General features: G+C 43.6%; 1 protein-coding gene across 6 annotated transcripts in view; it reads left to right on the plus strand.

The window, feature by feature from the left end:
- Window positions 1–21,714, plus strand: part of LOC122934420 (utrophin-like) — a 616,199-nt gene that overhangs the window by 109,888 nt on the left and 484,597 nt on the right. For all 6 annotated transcript variants that reach the window (XM_044289868.1, XM_044289864.1, XM_044289866.1 and 3 more), the window contains 8 exons: window positions 1,015–1,196; window positions 4,440–4,590; window positions 7,392–7,511; window positions 15,127–15,228; window positions 16,865–16,972; window positions 18,638–18,817; window positions 19,334–19,503; window positions 21,163–21,286. In XM_044289868.1, the coding sequence (XP_044145803.1) occupies window positions 1,015–1,196; window positions 4,440–4,590; window positions 7,392–7,511; window positions 15,127–15,228; window positions 16,865–16,972; window positions 18,638–18,817; window positions 19,334–19,503; window positions 21,163–21,286 (1,137 nt within the window). The remainder of the gene's footprint in view (window positions 1–1,014; window positions 1,197–4,439; window positions 4,591–7,391; window positions 7,512–15,126; window positions 15,229–16,864; window positions 16,973–18,637; window positions 18,818–19,333; window positions 19,504–21,162; window positions 21,287–21,714) is intronic.

Genomic DNA, 21,714 nt, shown 5'->3' on the forward strand with positions numbered 1-21,714 from the left:
CTGATCGCAGAGGTTTGACTGCTGGAATCCCTACAGATCCTGAGAACAGAGGTCTCGTTCCCTCATTCTGATGGAGTGGCATTTCAGGCATGCACCCTGCCATGCCATTCATCTTCTGTGGGAGAGCCAGAGATCGCCAACGACGGCAACTAACAATCAACCTGTGGATAAGGGGATAGCTTTTAAACTTGGCACAACTCCTTTAATGATAATCTTTTAGTAAGTTAAATCTATTTTCATTTGAAGCAAAAAAAAAAAAAAAATTCTGTAGATGGACAACCCTTCTAACATGAGGCTACAAAATTAAAGGGGTTCTCTGGGAATGGTTTAAAATGGCTGCCAGCAACCTGTCCTAGAATATGGTAGGACCGGTTTCCTCCACTTGCAGAGCTACCTTGGGAGTCGAAGGCGCCAACCGCCTCACTATACTGTACACTAAGGCCCTTGAATATACTACATATTGGTGAGTTTTCTGGTCAGGCTGCTCAGCCATGACAGCATATCGTAGGCAGGATCACATCATTACTATATTGTAGAGCAGTGTAGTAAGGCCCTTCACCCTCCCAGGCAACTCTGCAAGTGGAGGCAACCAGTCCTGCTCACATTCTAGGACAGGTTGCTGGCGGCTATTTTAAATAATTCTTCCTAGAACCTCTGTAAAGAAGCGTAAAATAAGCCTTTTTATATGGCAGATAATAGACTATTTTTTTTTCACTGTTACTTGCAAAGCCTTTGTTAAAGGACAAACAGATAATCTTTCTGTAAAAAAAAAAAACTTTCTAAAATCTCTTATCTAACCTCATGCAAATGTGAAGTCGAACTTTCCATCTGAGTTCAGAATATCTGTACCATATCCTTTATCTAAAGAAGATTTTAGATAGAATGATGCTTAGGTAGCGTGACTTCTACTGTATGTGAGTGGCTCGGGGTTCCTATTATGTATTCTGCATCGGTATCTCTAGCTTTTTCTTAAGCTAATGTATCCCTTTGTTCTGTGACCTGTCTCTTCTTCAGGCCTTTATGATGGAGCTCACGGCACACCAGAGCAGTGTGGGCAATGTTCTACAGGCAGGCAACCAACTGATTGCTCAGGGTGACCTCTCGATCGATGAAGAAAATGAGATACAAGAGCAGATGACCTTGCTGAACTCTCGCTGGGAAGATCTTCGTCTAGAAAGCATGCAGAGACAGTCCAGGTATGTTCTTCATAATTTGGTGGATAATAAACACATATGCATACTGTGGACAGGCTATAATAATAGCGTCCTATTCTTTAACATATTCCAGGAGAATGTAAACGTTTTAAAAGGTCTCTCAACACATGAGATTTGCAAAAAATGGTGCACTTCAATGGTAAATGCAATTGACAATATATGGCTAAACCCTCACACTGATATTAAGATGAGACTTTCACCAATATATTCTTATATCAAGAACATACCAGAGCCCGCGCACCCCGTCAAGGTATCTCAAAGTGGCACGGGACCTAACGCTAACAACCTACCTGTGCCGTATGGACAGTTACAGGGGCCGTATGAGGAATTACAGGGGCATAAGGTCGGACACACAGCAAACAACTCACAGTTACCTCCAGTGTGAAATCACACATACAATGGGATGAGGCTGTAAGTCCCACCTACCACTGACTCATATGATGCAGGCCGCACAGGTGCACCTGAATGTTACCCATAGGTCAAAATCCAAGGCACATTCAAACCTGGAGTTGCCACACCTCCAGGCGTGCATGTACAAACAGAATAACAGAATAAAGTGGTCTTAAAAGGCAGAAAATGCTCAAAACCCCATATGCTGTTGCGCATTTCTAACCGGGGGAGCAAATCCTGCACATGTGATCCAAAAATGCATACAATGGAGGATGCCCGCAGCAGAACACATGTACCACAAAGACATCCTACACAGGATAGCCAAATGTGTGGATGTGATTTACAGCCTCCTCCCATTGTATGTGTGATTTCACACTGGAGGTAACTGGGAGTTGTTCCCTGTGTATCGGAACTTATTTCCCTGTAATTGCCCATACAGCCCCGGTAATTGCCCATACGGCACAGGTAGGTTAGCGTACCAATTTGAGATACCTTGACAGGGTGCGCGGGTTCTCCGGTATGTTCTTGATATAAGAAAATATTGGCAAAAGTCTCATTTTAATATCAGTGTGAGGGTTTAGCCATATATTGTCAATTGCATTTACCATTGTAGTGCACCATTTTTTTGTTGTAAATCTCTGTTTTATATTGCCAATCACATCCATACATTTGGCTATTGTGTGTAGGATGTCTTTGTGGTATATGTGGTCCGCTACAGGCATCCTCCATTGTATACATTTTTGCTGGGGATTGGTATTGGCAATGGACCACATGTGCAGGATTTGCTCCCCCGGTTAGAAATGCGCAACAGCATGTGGGGTTTTGAGCATTTTCTGCCTTTTAAGACAACTTCATTCTGTTATTCTGTCTCTCAACACATGGCAGTTCTTTCAGACTAGGCACATTTTCCGATAGTGCCTACTTAATCAGTGGTTTGTCCATGTGAAGAACAGGGACGCTGTTTGTAGGCACTCTCCCCTTTGGTTTATACATGAGGATCCTGAATAGAGGACTCCCCTGTATTAAAGGGGTTTTCAGGAGTAAAATATTGATGACCGTTCCATGGACATACACAGATCTCATAGGGCCCCCCTGCCCCTTCCAGTTTCCCAGCACGCATGTGACAATCACTCCAAGACAACGCAATGTGCAATGCTCTAGATTTCTGATGAATTTATATATTTTTTTTTTTATTAAACTGAAGAAATTCTAAATAAGTAAACTGTAATAAAAAGTCACCCTAAACCTCATCCACTTTATCCGACTTCTATGTCAGTGGAGTAGGTGCTTTATGAATATGGTGCTCATTCTGACCACCATGTTTTATTTGCTGAAATACATTAATAAATCTCCTGCTTTCCTTCTATTACAAAGCTGGCTGCCTGCAGTCACCACTAGGGGGAGCTCACTGCATAGGAATGAATGCAGTTACAAGTGACAATTAGAAGCTGTAATCTGTTTACACTGCGCTCCCCCCTAGTGGCAGATGCATGAAAATGCTATGTTTTCACGTTGGGAAATGAAGGAATTAAAGGGATTACGAGGCAAGAGGAGACACAGTCTCGACAACACCCGGCCGGGAAACAGTAGAGCGTTCTGGCACTCTGCTGTTTCAGTAGCTCACATTGCCGCGCATGAGAGCTACGGAAACAGTGTAGCGCAAAAAGCTATGTTGTTTCTGAGTTAGGGAAACAGCATAGCCTGTTGTGCTACGTTTTTTCCCGTAGCTCTCATGCACAGCCGTGCCGTGCCTGAACGCTCTGCTGTTTCCCAGCTGGGAGGAGGTCGGCACTGTGTCTCATCTCACCTTAGTAATGGCGAGAGGAGACAACCCCTTTAAGTAGCATTTGCCTGGCATGCATCCATTCAAGGTACACCACTGGACCTATACTCAGGATAGGTCATCACTATCAGATTGGTAGGGATCTGACACCCGGTACCCCCACCGATCTGCTGTTGGAAAAGACCACTGCTCCACAGTGAGCACTGCAGTCTCTTCCCATGTCAGTGAAGTTACGTTCATCGGTCACATCACCTTTGTGCAGCTTGGGCTACTTTATCACTGGCGTTTTGGTTAGCATTTGTGAGATCCGTTTCAGGGCTCTCACAAGCGGTCCAAAACGGATCAATTTTGCCCTAATGCATTCTGAATGGAAAAGGATCCGTTCACAATGCATCAGTTTGGCTCCATTCCTCCTCCATTCCGCTCTGGAGGAGGACACCAAAACGCTGCCTGCAACATTTTGGTGTCCGCCTGACGATGTGGAGGCAAACTGATCCGTCCTGACACACAATGTATGTCAATGGGGACGGATCAGTTTTCACTGACACAATAGAAAATGGATCCCCCCCCCCCCATTGACTTTCAATGGTGTTCAAGACGGATCCGTTTTGACAATGTTAAAGATAATACAAACGGATCCGTTCTGAACGGATGCATGCGGTTGTATTATAGGCGCGGATCCGTCTGTGCAGATCCATGACGGATACGCACCAAACGTGAAAGTAGCGTTAGTCCCATTCAAGTGAATGGTCCTGGGCTGCAATACCAAGCACGGCCATTATACCGCGTTCGGCGCAGTGATTATAGGGGCGTAGGGGGTACTAATAGGGCATGTAGACAGGGGTTGTCTTCATGATAATGTTCTTGAATGATGTATGTTGTAATACCCAGAATGCACTGCGCTTTTACTACCAAATGATATTGTACAGGCATGCCTAGTAGAAGGTGAAAATCTTGCTTGCAGCAGGCAATTAGCTGTGGAGATCTTATCAGAAGAACGTTCTTGCTTTACCTGGTTTAACCTGTTTTCATCTTATTTTCTTCCTGGGAAGGCTGCATGAAGTGTTGATGGATTTGCAGAGGAAACAACTGGACCAGTTGTCTGACTGGCTGACTGTCACGGAAGAGCGCATTCGCAAAATGGAGTTAAAGTCCCACGGCGAAGATTTTGAGGCCTTTAGAAAACAGATTGAAGAACACAAAGTGAGCAAACTATAGTATAGATAATAGCGTGAAGTATACAGTAAGTCACCTGTGACCCGTGAGAATACAGTAGGACAATTCCTCTAAACCTTCAAAGTGGAGCTCTCACCTCTCCCGACATGTCCATTTAGCAGTCACTTGCATTTTCCATATAATAATTCTTATCATCTATTCTTATGATCCTGTGTCGTGCCATTCCTCTGTTATTCCTGCTAGAAGTTATAAATTAATTGGTAGCAGTTTGCAATAAAGGTCCAGCTGGGTGTTACTAGTTGGGGGTGTGTCCCTGCATAGTCTTTGACTGGCAGCACTGATTGGATAGTATCAGACCCTAACTGGTAACACCCATCCCGACTTTTATTGCAACCTGTTAGCAATGCATTCATAACTTCTAGAAGGAATAATAAAGGAATGGCACATCATGGGGTCACAAGAATAGATGCTCCCGAATTGTTATTGCATGGGGGGATGCAAGTAGTTACTAAAACAGATGTGTCAGGGAAAATTGAGCTGTCCTATTTAAATAAATATTATGAGAACACAGAATTCCTAGGCAGAATTAAAATATCAGATCTTTTATGACAGATTCTACTCAGTATTGCAGTAAGCCGTAGAGGTAGACCATGCAGCTGCTGTGGGGCCCGGGTTAAGAGGGGCTTGCTGCTAATCTCTTTCTGTTCCCAGCATAGCTTCACAGTAATTTCCTGCCGACACCACTAGGGGGAGCTCAGTGCAAAAATATTTTATTTTACAGCTGCCATTGATTTCAATGGTAGCTGTAAAAAATTCTTATGCAGTGAGCTCCCCTAAGTGGTGGCTGCAGGCGGATAGATTTAAACATGTACTGTATGAAGGGACGCAGGAGACATGGCACTATATATGGGAGATTCATCAGTGTATTTAATGCCAGTTGTCCGGTGTAAGAAACCAGCGGCGTGTGTGAAGTCAGGTATAGTGGATGAGGCAACTTTATTATTTATTTAGTTATTTATTTATTATTGATTAGTTTATTATTTAGTTATTTATTTATTTCTGGTTTATTATTTATTTAGTTTTATTATTTAGTTATTTATTTATAAAAAAAAATCATTTTACGTAAATGTTTTAAAATTTGCCAGAAATCTCACAATGGTGTGGCCCATTCCAAATTTTGCTATGGGATCCAATGACATCTGTGTATGCCTCTGCTGTTTTCTATTTAAATATTATACTCTGCGGTAACTTCAAGGGATGCTACAGGAACAGTTAAACCATGGGTATTTGAAGCAGGACACTCTCATCTATGTTAGGGGTGACTTATTACTTCTATTAGTGCTCTGTCTTTATGAACCATACCATAGAGCACGTGTCACCTCTCCTGACATGTCTGTTTTAGTAAATACTTGCAATCCCCATAATATGACAATTCTGGAATTATTTGAGCTCTGCGTTGTACTGTTCCCCTGTAATCCCTACTAGAAATGTATGAACAAATCAACAACTGGGTGTCACCGGTTGGCGGTGTGTTCCTGTACACTCTGACATTGCCCAATCACTGCTGCCATGGTAAGAGTGCACGGGGACACGCCGTTTAAAAAAGGGGACTGGTAACACCCAGTTATCTAGAAATGCATAAACTTCAAATTAGTAATTGAATTCGGAATACAATTGCCGCAAGCCCTGGAGGAGCTGAGCAGAGGATGGGAGTGGTAGTGGCTCTGGCTGCAATACTTATTAGTGATAGGAGGGTGTGTTCTTTCTTCCCTCAGGGCACACCCTGATGTTGGGGCACCTGCCTGATGGTATTTGGGGTGCTTTTGGTGTTATGAATGTTGTACTGGTGCAAGGCAGGAGATGTAGGTGCAGTGGCCGACGTGTGATGCTGGAGTCAGTAACCAGGCCAATTGTAGAAAATAAACATCTCTTTTTACTAAGTACAGAATGGGAGTTGTAGTACATCCAATGATATCAAAACACAAGTCCAAGGCAACTCACAGTGCAATCTCTTCCCAATAGCTGTATATAGGCAAATATGAAAAGTGATTGATAATAGGAGAAGTAGTCCCTGAGCTCCTTCTAAACACTTTACAGTCTTTCCAAGATAATCACAGGTGTGCAGAACCATCAAGAATAGGTATTGTAGTCCCACCACGGGATGCAAATCCTACAAACGATGTGAAAGATGCCGTTAACTGCTTATATTTCCACATATTGTTCATAAACCGCGAATACCTTGCTAGCACGTAAAGCCTGATGATCCTGGACAATGTGAGAATGCCTTCTCCAGCCTTCCTTCAAGGATTGTTCTCTCAACAGGAATGATGTTTCTCCTGGAGCTAAACTAGCATCTGCCCTGAACGGCAGGCCGAGCTAAAACTGATGGGGCTCATGCAATCCTGACTAGAAAGCTTCTCCCTCAGAGGGAAAGCTAATTCTCTCTGCTGAGTCATACCTTTCTAAACAGTGCCACCTGTAGACAGCTTTTGGGAATACATATAAAGCATAATACAAAGCATGAACAGATTAAATGACATCAGATCAAGAACAATTTGGAAGTACCCTATTTTAGGGCACTGCACAAGTATTTCCCCAAAAAATTGATTTCAGGACTGGTGACAATCCCTCTTTTAGCCATTTTTACTGATGTTGTGAGGTTTGACCTGTACCACCCCATGCTCACTGAGGACCATGGGCCTGCATCTCTCTTTGTATGATGTATGCGGTTATAGTTTATTTGAAAATCTGTCATTTTGGGTTGTTTCTTATTATTTACCTCATGTTTTTTCTGCTGTTTTTGATGTTATTGTGTCCTGTTTTTCTAGAAATTGCAGAATGACCTGGAGGCAGAACAAGTTAAAGTTAACTCTTTAACCCACATGGTGGTGATTGTGGATGAGAACAGTGGGGATGGAGCCACGGCTGCACTAGAAGCACAGCTGCAGGTGGGTCATTTAGTGGTGGCGATGAGAACATGTTAAATCCAGCAAAGTTCAAAAGGTATTCATTACATGTAAGTATTATATATTTTTTAATGTCACCAGTGACCACCTTCCTGTTCATTCTGGATGTGGTCGCTGCCTAACCAGGTGGAATGAGAGTGAGGGGACTTTCTCAAGAGTGGGACCCGCACCTATCAGACATATATATGGCATCATTTATATATATGGCAACCCCCCCATGGAGATGACAAGTTCTCTTTCAAATAGTTGGTGTTATTACGGTATATGGACGTCATAGGGTGAGGTCTCTAGGCCCCTGCTCTGTTAGCCAGAACGTAGAACCACTTCAAATAATGGCTCCTACTCTCAAGGACTTGTGCAACAGTGCATTACATAGTTACATGTTCGCTTGAATGAATGCCATGTAATAGCACAGTTCTGGCAGGAGAAATATCTGGCCAGTCACATTTTTAATATATTGGAAATTGAAGGGTAGGATAAGGGACAATATGGTGGCAGAGGAAATAGAATATGAGACCAGCGGGGGTCCTGGGAGTTGGACCGTTACCAGTCTCCTATTGATGACCTATACTGAGGCTAGGTCATTAGTAGGATAGCCCCAGACAACCACTTTAAAGGGACATTTTTGGTAAACTCTTAATTCATACAAAACACATATTTTAGAATTTCTGACGTTTTCTTTTTCATTTCGGCATTTCATTGCACCATTGACAATTCAATGCAGACTATTGTCCTTCTGTAGCAGTCTACGCTTATAAGACCTCTTATATAGATAGGGAATGCATTGTCAGTTTACTGCTGCTGCAAGGGCAAGATTTTATCTGAAGGGTAATCTTTATGATAATAGTACATTGGTAGAATCAGGATAACATTATGATACCCCTACTGTTCATTTGGTAGGCATTTGTGTGATGCTCTGACTGAGAGAGCTAACTGAGACCGTGCACAGTCCTAAAAGTCCAAACAAAGAAGAAGTTTAAGGAGTTATCCAACCCACATAATGGCCCCCCTAATGCCCGGAGCCCTCTTTTATGATCCATGCATGGACGCTGCTGCATCTCCCCGTCGTGTGGCTCAGAACATCTGACGATGGGGGGGGGGGGGGGGGGGGGGTCTAGCCAATAGCAGGCCGCGATGAGTACGAGCCTCCCTAGCGTTGCCCACGGTTTCACCGTCTCACAAATGCATTGCAAGAACGGAAGCGTCTCTCCGCTTGTCATGCGGACAGACTGACCCGGCATTCCGGTATTTTGAATGCCGGATCTGGCACTAATACATTCCTATGGGAAAAAATGCCGGATCTGGCATTCCGGCAAGTCTTCAGTTTTTTTTGACGGAGATAAAACTGTAGCATGCTACGGTTTTATCTTTTGCCTGATCAGTCAAAACAACTGAACTGAAGAAGACATCCTGAACGGATTACTCTCCATTCAGAATGCATGGGGATTAAAGTAGCCTTAGGCTACTTTCACACTAGCGTTTGGGTGTCCGCTTGCGAGCTCCGTTTGAAGGGGCTCACAAGCGGACCCGAACGCTTCCATCCAGCACTAATGCATTCTGAGTGGACGCGGATCCGCTCAGAATGCATCAGTCTGGTAGCGTTCAGCCTCCGCTCCGCTCAGCAGGCGGACACTTGAACGCTGCTTGCAGCGTTCGGGTGTCCGCCTGGCCGTGCGGAGGCGTGCGGATCCGTCCAGACTTACAATGTAAGTCAATGGGGATGGATCCGTTTGAAGATGACACACTGTGGCTCAATTTTCAAACGGATCCGTCCTCCATTGACTTTACATTGAAAGTCTGGACGGATCCGTCTGAGGCTACTTTCACACTTAGAAATTTTTTAACAATATAATGCAGATGGATCCGTACTGAACGGAGCCACCGTCTGCATTATATGAGCGGATCCGTCTCAGACGGATCCGCTCTGAACGCAAGTGTGAAAGTAGCCTTACAGTGCCTATTGAGAATACATATATGGAGAAGTCGGGAGGAAAAGCCATCTGCCAAGCAGAGCATGTATGTGTATGGGGGGTTTGGAAGGAATAGTTGTCAGCTGAAGTGTATGGCCCCCCCCAAAGTAAGTCCCATTTTGTCTGTTTTTTTTTATTTTTTACTTTGTGCCGTTGATAATAACCACTCAATCTCGAAATGTCTTTCATATGCTTTAGAATTTGTGCCATTTCCACATAATTATTTTCTCCTTTATATGTAATACACATTTCATAAGAAATAACAGATTGGGATGCATTAGAGTAAACAATTTATATAGGAAGCCGAGCAGAAAATTCTATAACTATAGTCCTTAAAGCCAGAAGTAGCGGCATCGGCAGGATAGCAATTTCTAGGTAATTTCTTTTATAATGAGTTTTTGTAAATAACACGGACCCGTGTATCTATTGGGGGTGTACAGGTCCTTCTCAAAAAATTAGCATATTGTGATAAAGTTCATTATTTTCTGTGATGTACTGATAAACATTAGACTTTCATATATTTTAGATTCATTACACACCAACTGAAGTAGTTCAAGCCTTTTATTGTTTTAATATTGATGATTTTGGCATACAGCTCATGAAAACCCAAAATTCCTATCTAAAAAAATTAGCATATCATGAAAAGGTTCTCTAAACGAGCTATTAACCTAATCATCTGAATCAACTAATTAACTCTAAACACCTGCAAAAGATTCCTGAGGCTTTTAAAAACTCCCAGCCTGGTTCATTACTCAATCGCAATCATGGGTAAGACTGCCGACCTGACTGCTGTCCAGAAGGCCATCATTGACACCCTCAAGCAAGAGGGTAAGACACAGAAAGAAATTTCTGAACGAATAGGCTGTTCCCAGAGTGCTGTATCAAGGCACCTCAGTGGGAAGTCTGTGGGAAGGAAAAAGTGTGGCAGAAAACGCTGCACAACGAGAAGAGGTGACCAGACCCTGAGGAAGATTGTGGAGAAGGACCGATTCCAGACCTTGGGGGACCTGTGGAAGCAGTGGACTGAGTCTGGAGTAGAAACATCCAGAGCCACCGTGTACAGGCGTGTGCAGGAAATGGGCTACAGGTGCCGCATTCCCCAGGTCAAGCCACTTTTGAACCAGAAACAGCGGCCGAAGAGCCTGACCTGGGCTACAGAGAAGCAGCACTGGACTGTTGCTCAGTGGTCCAAAGTACTTTTTTCGGATGAAAGCAAATTTTGCATGTCATTCGGAAATCAAGGTGCCAGAGTCTGGAGGAAGACTGGGGAGAGGGAAATGCCAAAATGCCTGAAGTCCAGTGTCAAGTACCCACAGTCAGTGATGGTCTGGGGTGCCATGTCAGCTGCTGGTGTTGGTCCACTGTGTTTTATCAAGGACAGGGTCAATGCAGCTAGCTATCAGGAGATTTTGGAGCACTTCATGCTTCTATCTGCTGAAAAGCTTTATGGAGATGAAGATTTCATTTTTCAGCACGACCTGGCACCTGCTCACAGTGCCAAAACCACTGGTAAATGGTTTACTGACCATGGTATTACTGGGCTCAATTGGCCTGCCAACTCTCCTGACCTGAACCCCATAGAGAATCTGTGGGATATTGGGAAGAGAAAGTTGAGAGACGCAAGACCCAACACTCTGGATGAGCTTAAGGCCGCTATCGAAGCATCCTGGGCCTCCATAACACCTCAGCAGTGCCACAGGCTGATTGCCTCCATGCCACGCCGCATTGAAGCAGTCATTTCTGCAAAAGGATTCCCGACCAAGTATTGAGTGCATAACTGAACATAATTATTTGAAGGTTGACTTTTTTTGTATTTAAAACACTTTTCTTTTATTGGTCGGATGAAATATGCTAATTTTTTGAGATAGGAAATTTGGGTTTTCATGAGCTGTATGCCAAAATCATCAATATTAAATCAATAAAAGGCTTGAACTACTTCAGTTGGTGTGTAATGAATCTAAAATATATGAAAGTCTAATGTTTATTAGTACATTACAGAAAATAATGAACTTTATCACAATATGCTAATTTTTTTAGAAGGACCTGTATAGCAGTACCCTCGCCAGGCGTATTAGTGAACAGAACCGATGATGTCAATCTTTAATAGATGCCTGTACACTACAAATACTTAACCCGATTGGAGGTGGTGAGTATCGTAGGGTCCTTGTAATGCTGGCACTATACTGGCATTGAAACTATTGGGGATCATTTACCTACGACTGGTCTTTCATATGCCAATCGGCTGGCCGCTAGCTTTAGATGCAACCATTTAGTTAAGAGATGCAGGCCCCTTAATAGATTTCCGTGCGCCAGAAACCGTCGTAATTTACAGTAAATGTGTTGGGCTGTGTTGGCCCAACCCTTCCTACTGAAATCCTCCCATTTTAAGGAAGGTGGTTAGATTTCTTATGCACCAGTTTTCGTACAGCCTTTGTGATTGACTCACATTGAGCTATGCTGTTCTGCTGCCATTTTTTAGCTACCCATGCATAACTGCCCAATGTGTTTCCTGGGCAGATTTGCATATATGCAAATTGTAAGTTTAAGCCAATTGTTTTGTCACCAGTTAAAGGGATGTTCAAGGAGTAGAATATTGATGACCTATCCTCAGGGTAAGTCATCAGTATCTGATTGTTGGGGGGTCCTGCTCTTGGTACCCCTGCCGGTCAGCTGTTTGAAGAGACTTGTGACCTTTTCCTAGGCCAGTGATGTCACATCTGTCACATTCAGGGTACGAACTGAAGAGGCAGCAGTGTCCACCTTCAGTACCGCACAGCAGTTAGGTACTTTAACCCTAGCGTTAGAAGAATCCGGCAGGCAGTTCCATTGCCGGATCCGGAAATCCATATGCAAACGGATATCTTTTTTTATTCCCCTAAAGTGGGGAAAATTGGCTTCTACCTCACAGGGTTTTTTTCCTTCCTCTGGATCAACTTGCAGGATGACAGGCCGAACTGGACGGACAAATGTCTTTTTTCGGCCTTATGTATTATGTTACTATGTTAGGTATATAAATCTGGATCTGTTAGACTTTTGCATTGAAATACTGGATCCGTTTTTCCAGTATTATCCGGAATAACAGATCCGGTATTAAAATATTTCAAAACTAGAAAGAACTGCGCATGCGCAGACCGGAAAACCGCATCCGGCGATGCGGCAATTTCCGGAACACTTGGTGCCGGGTCCAGCATTAATACATTTCAATGGAAATAAATGTGGGATCCGGCAAGGGCGGTAGTGTTGCAGGATTTTGGCCGGTCAAATACCGTACAAGGGACGGAACGTAAGACATCCTGATGCATACTGAACGGATTGCTTTCTATTTAGAATGCATTGGGACAAAACTGATGCGTTTTTTTCCGGTATTGAGACCCTTTACCAGATTTCAGTACCGGAAAAGAATAACACTTGTGTGAAAGTGACCTTCATAATGTAGACTAACTAAAGAGTGGTCTTTTTTAGTTTAATTAGAACCCACTGCAGCCCATACACGTGGTACTCAACCAGAGTTTAGTCGCGTTGCAACTGAAGCACAACCACGCCGTTTGGTTGTACCCTCAGGTGAATGGGCCTGGGCTGCAATCCCAAGCACAGCCACTATACAGTGTATGGCACTGTGCTTGGGAGGCTGTGAGGTGTGCCGCTTCAAACATCTGATCAGGAGGGTGCTGGTTGTCAGACCCCCATTGATCAGATATTGATAACTGATCCTGAGGAGAGGTCATCAGTATTGTACTCTCTGAAAACTGCTGACAAAACCTTTATCAGACCCCCTTCTCCTATACATGCCAGTCCCATGCAGGTATTAAACACACACCTGGTATTAAAGACCTGATGAAAAGTATGGGAGGTATATTGAAACCAGTACCAGGCTGAGGACTGGGGTGTAAAAAGCGTAGAAAACCAATGTCCTCCATACCAGGAGAATGTAGGTATTCTAAGTAGCAGTGGGTGGTTGTTTTGTTATTGCAGTCAATCAAATGTGCAAAGCGGAAAGCAGAGTGAAGAGGGTAAGCGGGTGATTAGATGCACGAGATTGTGTTTGCCTGATCTAGACTGGACTGAAACTTGGAGGCATAAGGTACAGGCGTTCAAGGATGTTCTTTTTTTTTTTCTTAAGGCTACATGCACACGACTGTGGTGTGTTTTGTGGTCCACAAATTGTGGATCCGCAAAACATGGATGGCGTCCGTGTTCATTCCGCAATTGGCGGAACGGCGCGGACAGCCATTGATATAACTGCCTATTCTTGTCCACAAAACGGACAAGAATAGGATAGGTTATATATTTTTTGCGGACCGCGGAACGGAGCAACGGATGCGGACCGCACACGAAGTGCTATCCACATCTTTTGCGGCCCCATTAAAGTGAATGGGTCCGCATCCAAGCCGCAAAAACTGCGGACCAAAACAACGGTCGTGTGCATGAGGCCTATGACTGAGAGATCTCGAAAATCGTGTGTAATGGAAACACATAGAAAGTTGTATACTTGTGTGTAATAAAGGAGGTTTCCAGGTAGATGATATTGATGACCTGTCTCCAGGATAGGTCATCGATATCATATCAGTGGGGTCTGACACCCGGCGCCCCCAACAATCAGTTGTGCCCTGCAGCCTCCAGCGCTGGTACTAACACATTGAACGTAGGCGTACAAACAGCGCTGTTGGGAGAGTCGTGGCCCTGAGCTGCAGTAACCAGGCGTGACCACTACGTGTAGACCTAAGCTGTACTTCTGGAAGCCGGACTCTGCACGCTCCATTTATTTCAGGAGGTCCCTGTTCTCCTCCTAATACTGGGACCGCCACCGATCTAATAGTTATATCCTGATTTGGTGTGGGTGTCGGACCCCTATACATCTGATACTGGTGAACTGTCCTGAGACTAGGTCATCAATGTCCTGAATCTGCAAGCCCCTTTAAAGGGGTATTCCAGTCATTTGTGTCAGCAGCTTTGTACCCATTAAACTGGCCATCCTTGCACGTTGCTTGGCAGCTGAAGGCATCTGTGTTGGTCCCATGTTCATATGTGCCCACATTGCTGAGAAAAAAGGTTTTAATATATGCAAATGAGTCTATAGGAGCAACGGGGGTGTTGCCGTTACACCTAGAGGCTCTGATTTCTCTGCAGCTACAACGCCTGCTGCACTTTGATTGATAGGACCAGACAGGGAAAATGTCATTATACCTGGTCCTGTAAATCAAATGGCAAAGGGCATGGTAGTTAGGGGTAATGGTAACACCCCCGTTGCTCCTAGAGGCTCATTTGCATATATTAAAACATCATTATTCTCAGCAATGAGGACACATATGAACACAGGACCAACACAGATGCCTTCAGCTGCCAAGCGCACATGTAACAGGTCAGCCAGTGTCATAGGTACAAAGCTGCTGACAGATGCCCTATAAAGGGAATCTGTCACCAGTTTTATGGTGTCCTAAATAAGGCCAACATAAACTAGTGACAGATCCCCTTAGCAAAATGCTGTAACGCTTTCTTTAATTGACCCAGCCATTTTGCCAAAATCTTGTATTGAACAGCTCCGGCACTTGCCAATGAGTCCCCACATTCAGGAGCTCCGATCATAGAGGAAAAGTGTATGACTGAAGTATCTTCATTCTTCATTGCAGAGACTGGGAGAAAGATGGGCAGCCGTGTGCCGCTGGACGGAGGAGCACTGGAGCAAGCTGCAGGGAATCCTCATCCCCTGGCAGAAACTGTTAGAGGAGCAGGTAAAGAAGTAGAGAACTCTCGTAGTATGCTGTCCTATCGGTGCAGTATAGGTCACGTATAGTCAAGAAAAAAAGATCCTAATGAATCCATCAAACATAACCATAATGACAAACCCGTAATGACAACAGTGTAAAAAAACCTTGCTTGTGCAATGAGGCAATATTCGGATCACTTGACTGATCCTTGTGGAAGTTTTACTAAGTTTCTGGGTATGGTATTAATGAGGAGAATTGGTCTTTTAATGGGGAACAGGCCACAGAATTTCTAGTTGTCGTGACAAGACAGATTGTCCAACCACCAACATTTTTATTTGACACCTGGTTCTTCTCACAATATATGCCCATGCAGTCCGCCAATACAGCCATGCTTTCCTGGATGAGCCAGGATTGGCTTAGGTTTGGATGTGTGGCACCATTATAAAAGGAATACTTTTTCATGACAGTGTGGTCTACAGTAACTAGCTTGTAGACAGGACGTACTGGCCGTACAACCTAAAAGGAAATTTCCTGGTGGGCCAATGCCCAGAGGGGCCGCCTATGCCCTTCTTACTGCCGCTCGCATGGTACATAATGATCTGATACTATCAGCATTTATTAACACTGGGGGTATCCGCTACTTATGTACCTGGCCGGAGGCTTCACATGCCTTCTTGAATTCAGTCACACAGTAGAATACTGTAGCGGGGCATGGAAGCCAATGGCTCTCTGCTCCGCTGCTCATCCCTATAGGCCGCTATATGAGGCAGTGTACAAATGGTGCAGGGACACAGGCGTCCCAGGATGCAGGCTGGAAAAGGCCTGTTGCTTGCACTGGAAATGGTGACTTGGACAGCACTCAGGCTTTCTTTGGCCACTTGAGGAGCATACTACACTATAGTCCAGGCAGTATGCTGAAAGTTGGGTTGGCTTGGTTCTGTGGCCCACATCTCACCTCCTAAGCCCTCTGCTCCATATCTTAATTAGAGACCACTGGACCAGGAGGAGGACAGAACATGGCCACTATTGACAGCTTCTGAGTCTGAATATTGTGCTGCACTATGGTATTTGGTTCTGCTGAGGCAGTATATTGTGATTGTTTTTTAGGCGTATTTTGGGGCGTTTTTGTATTTTGGAAACGCGCAGCGTACGCGCGTTCTTGCTATTGACCACAGAGGAGTACAATGAAAAACAGAGGTGTTACATGCGACAATACGCCCCAAAGAAGCTCCTGTACTTCTTGGGGCGTAGGGCGTTTTACAGCGCGTTCGTACGTGCTGTAAAAAGCTCAGGTGAGAACCATGCCCATAGGGAAACATTGGTTTTTGCCTGTTGAGCGTTTTACAGCGCGTAGGAACGCGCTGTAAAACGCTCAGGTGTGAACCCAGCCTTAGGGCGCATTCAGTGTTTGATCAGTGATTTCCATCAGTGGCTGTGATACAAAACTAGGAGTGGAGCCTAGAGATAAGGTTTGTACCTGGTTTTGGCTCACAATCACTGATGGAAATCACTGACCGAACACTGACGTGTGAATACGGCCTTACACTGCCGTACTGCTTGTTCAGAAAGGTTGCCTGTGTATGCAATCAGTAGATATTGCTTTTTAATCTCATTTTATTAATTTTATGGCTTGAAAAATAATATTATGCTGTCTCTCCAGTGCTTGTTCAAGGTGTGGCTAAGTGAGAAGGAAGAGTCTCTGAGCACAGTCCAGCGGAGTAACTTCAAAGACCAGGCCGAGCTGAGCGTGAACGTGAGGAAGCTGGCGGTGAGCGCAGTATTTGTGTTATGTGAGGAATCTGGTGACGTCCATGTAGATAAGACAGGGACAGAAACCCACTGGAGGGAGGCGAGTCTTCGCTGTGAAAAAAGCAGATTAGTGTCAGCGCGTGCTTCCCTTCCTGTCATTCATTGCCGTTCATTTCCTTTGACGCTGAAAAGATTGAAAGTAAACAAATGGCATTGTGTGTTTTTATCCCATTTAATTACATTTTGTGTGCATTTTACCTGTCAGTGCATCCAGTCAAAAACACTGCTGAAAAAGGCAAAATACCATGTGCTTGAAACGGCAATAATCGTCCACTGACACCGCATTATATGCTTGTAAAAGCCAACCAAGCGGATAGTTAGTATTTTTATTACTTGGGGTAGAATGTGGCACTCGTGTCCTATTAGTTGGGTGCTGTAGTTGTGGGTCCCACCCCCCGTAGAAAGCAGCAATTAAAATAAACGTACGTGCTCCTCAAGATTTGTTTGAAGTATTGTGTCGATTTTTATTTGGTTTACGTATGCAAGGCAACTTTTTTGTGTACTTGTGACCTTTCAGGCTTACATGGACCTTTTTCAAACACTAGTTGCCATAGGAAGAGAGAGCGAGAATAGTGATTTGAGGAAGGTGACTTCTCACCATATGGTCTCCTTGTATTTTTATTATGTTATTATTTTACCTCACTTTTTCCAAAAACCTGTGAATGCTGACTGTTTTAGGAAATTTCCACTTCCAGCTTGTATCTAGTAAGGGAAGCTCTACCTTGTATTTGGAAATATTATAAAAATTTAGATTTTTTTTTTGTAACTCTGTGGCATTAACCAACGGTTTTCCTTTCTACATATCAAGTCTGGCAAAACCTTAAAGGAGCTCTCAACAGATCTAAGAGAGTGTCTGAACCCATAGAGGTGATCAAACTTACCTGGTCCCTGCCGATGGGTTCCAGCTCCATCGCTCCACTGCTCCACAGGCGCCTCCGCAGGTCCTGGGTCTATCAAAATCTACATCCTGTTGATGGAGGTCAGGTGACCGCTGCAGCCTATCACTGGATGCAGCAGTGACCTGTCACCCATGCGGTATGTCATTGGCTCACGTGCAGCACGGGTGACAGGTACAGTGTCAACCTTTATGAATGAAGGAGCGGCTGAGCATGCGTGCTGGCACTCCATTGACCTCTTTGAGACTGCCAGAGATAGCTAAATACATATATCTCAGTCATCCACCATCCTGTTCAAATAGGGTATAAAAGACCCCGATTCTTCTGATTGGTGAAGATCCAGCAGTTGGATCTCCACCGATTTTAACAATTAACTCCAATCCAGTGGATAAGGGATAACTTGTTGTTATACCTCTGAGCCCATTGTGGCCAGAAATGTTATTTCTTGTTGGGTTATCAAATTTATTTCACTTGTAAAGGGGGTGAAATCAATAGTAACCGTAGATTACAGTTTACATTAAGGCAATTTCCTAACATAATCCTTAGTGGCTATTTAGTGGAACTCCTCTCTAAGAATCTGCAGTTTTTTTTGCACTCCTCCTCAAGGAGCTGTGTTGGTGTACTGTACGTCATCATTATGGAGATGCATTGGTGTGTCAGTACATTAATATGGTACATAGGAATGCCACCCACAGTTTACTGGAACTTTCTGCATATCTATATTTCAGAGTTTAAAAGAAGAACTAGGAATGAAGCGACAGACATTCGACCATTTGCATGAGTTGGCCCAGGAGGTGGTTCTTCTTATCGGCAATTGTAAAGCATCTCAAAAACTGAAGAGCGATATGGAAGAGCTTGCTCAGAGGTGGGATGGATTGGTGCATCTTTTGGAGGACTACACAAATCAGGTAATTTAGAGTATCGATATGACTGTGAGTTTGGGAAACGTCCTATATTGACGTCCATGGGCTCTAAGGCATATGGAATTTATTTTTATTTTTTATTTTTTTTATATGAAACCATACAGCCACAGTCAATGAAAGCTACATGGTGTTGGTTGAATGAGACACAGGCAGTTTATGAGCCAACAGTATAAGGCTTTGTTCACATATGTGTTGAAGGCTATGATCAAAGCTCAAGTCGGACCAAAAAATAAATAAATTGTGCCAATATTACCATACCCGAGGCTGCCATCAGGAAATTCGGGACCCCAAACAGACAAAGTCAGTGCCACTGACAGAAACAGACAATTGTTCTGGTTGAAATGCCCCTTTAAGTCAGCCGTCAACAGTTTCGTTGAATACACATCATGCCTAAATGACCAAACTGGCAGTGCAATAGGGAAATTATAAACCGCAATGTAGACTTGTAGGACATGCTTTCCATAGAGAAAACAGAAAAAATGTATTGTTCATTTTTTTTAGGTCACAGAGTCCGTCAGCAGTTTTGGCGTGACGCAGATTACCAGGAAGGTTGTTACGGAGACTGTGACTGTGAAAGAGCACAGTACTGTTCATGTAATCAAACAAGAGCTCCCTCCTCCACCTCCTCCCAAGAAACGCCAAATCTACCTTGATGTCGAAGAGAAGAAAAAGTGAGTATGACCAGAGCCAATGTCATAGGAAGTCAGTATGTTGTATGTTCTGATTGTCGGATGAAATCCATGGAAGCAGAGAGGAAATAAACACTTCATGCAGATATTATCCTAATCATACTCGAACCTATGGCCCCAGTGACAACCACTGAGTGATTATGCTGCTATAATATGTTGTCCAAGTGTCATCTCTTCATTATCAGAGGGATAATCCCATTCATAACCAAGAGAATTTGTTTCCTCTGCAGTAGTTCTATTTTACACAGTGACTTTTAGGACATGTTTTTCTCGAGAGCTTTTTTCTCTATTGAAATAGGAAATGCAAATTTCCTTTTTCATCTAGTATGATGCAAAACACTAAATTTTAAAGGGATATTCCAGGATTTAATACTGATCGAATATCCTCAGCATAGGCCATCAATATTAGGTTGGCAGTGGAATTACACCCCGCATCTCCACCAATCATCTTCTGAAGAGTAGCTCCTGTGCCAGAACTATACAGATCCATCCAGTGTGTACTGGACACAGCTGGTAACTGCAGTGCTGCTCCCATTGAAGTCAATGGAAGCCACTCTGCAGTTACCAGCTCTGTCCACTACACACTAGGCCGTAAATATTAAAATCCTGGAATACCCTTTTAAGAAATTATTTGAAAAGTGCCTTAGTAGTTGTGTTGAGTTCTTTTGAAAATGGCCAGTGTCTGTTTGGTGTAGAAAAATGTCGTTGTAGCCTCTCTTTACAGTATCACTAAGTAACTTAATAGTCTGTGACCCTTGTACAGAGTAGTTGACCAAATATAAACATAACTGTATGTAAGTTGGTATTTTACTCTTAGAAACCCATCCAGAATGGATACTTTCCAATGCTATGTCTTCATCGGGTCAGCTGAACACTACAAATGATCTGCAAACCCCACGCACTTGGTTAGACCTGTAAAGGGAAGCTTACTTACTCCCCGTTCCTTCTCCTCCTGGCCTGCGATGCTCCAGCTGCGCTCTCTTGATAACAAAATCCGGTTTGACACTGCCTGCAGACAGTCAATGGCCGTGGCCATGATTGGATCGCCTTGTGTCTTGTGACCATTTGTCATGACGTAAGGGGAGCCGTTGACCAGCGCGGCCAGTGATTGCCTGCAGTCGGTGTCAAGGGGTGAGGAGCCAGCGCCATGAAGCAGGTAAGTAATTTTCCCTTTACAGGTCTGGGCAAGTGTGTGTTTTGTGCCAAACCTGCCCCATTCTTCCAAAACTCCTTTGAGGCTCATGACCAAGGGTGTATCATGACTCCATACAACCTCAGAGCCATATTACAGAACCTGGAGAAGTCAGTGGGGCCATTCTCTGCTGCAGATTCACAGAGACATAGAAAGGAAAATCAAAGGTATGCTCTAAAAATTGTAAAAAGTATTGTTTCTAGAGGAGAATATCTCCATATTTTGGTGCCATACAGAGGAACTCGTGGTGTCTAAGAATCTGTAGGCACTGTGCGTGCCTCTGTACAGTCTTACAGGACTCCTGAAGAAATTATTTTACTATCAACTGCCTTCGTAAACAAAGGATCTTTTTATTAAAGTTTCTTAAGCCAGTTTTATCCAAGAAGGAACGTTTTTGATTCTTAGATCTTGGCGCATAATGACCTCTCATTTTTCATATTTGTTCTTAGGTTCGACAGAGAATCTGCTGAGCTGTTGAATTGGATGATTAAATCCAGGGCGCTGATTCTGTCGGCAGAGATCAGTAACTATAGAAAGATTAGAGAGACCTCAGACATAAAAGACATGCTAAAGGTAAAAGGAGAAGTGGGAAGGAAATGGCCATGAATGGGGGCTTTGTCTGTGATATGCTTTGTAGCAGCTGGAGGTATGATCTATAATCTGGCCGTCCAGCACATTAATAACCACATGCCCTTAGATCAAAGTGGTTATTGGCTACCTATTTTGTCATAGGGGCTGTAAGGAAAATATCTTCTATCAGTATGAATATAAATAGCACATTTTTGGAAATGTCCATATTAATTTCATTGTAGTCTTGTCGTAAGGTCAAGTGCAGATTTGTGTATGCATCCATTTTACCGTATCAAATGGGCTCTCTTATTGTATTTCTAATTTCATCTGCATTTTTGCATGAAATTAAATAATTAGGTGAATTCAATCTGAAATTTTTCATGCTTACTGATGTAGTCTTGACCTTGATGTTTCCATCTGCTTTGGTGCCC

This window comes from Bufo gargarizans, chromosome 4, assembly GCF_014858855.1.
Source record: "Bufo gargarizans isolate SCDJY-AF-19 chromosome 4, ASM1485885v1, whole genome shotgun sequence".
Lineage (NCBI taxonomy): Eukaryota > Metazoa > Chordata > Amphibia > Anura > Bufonidae > Bufo > Bufo gargarizans.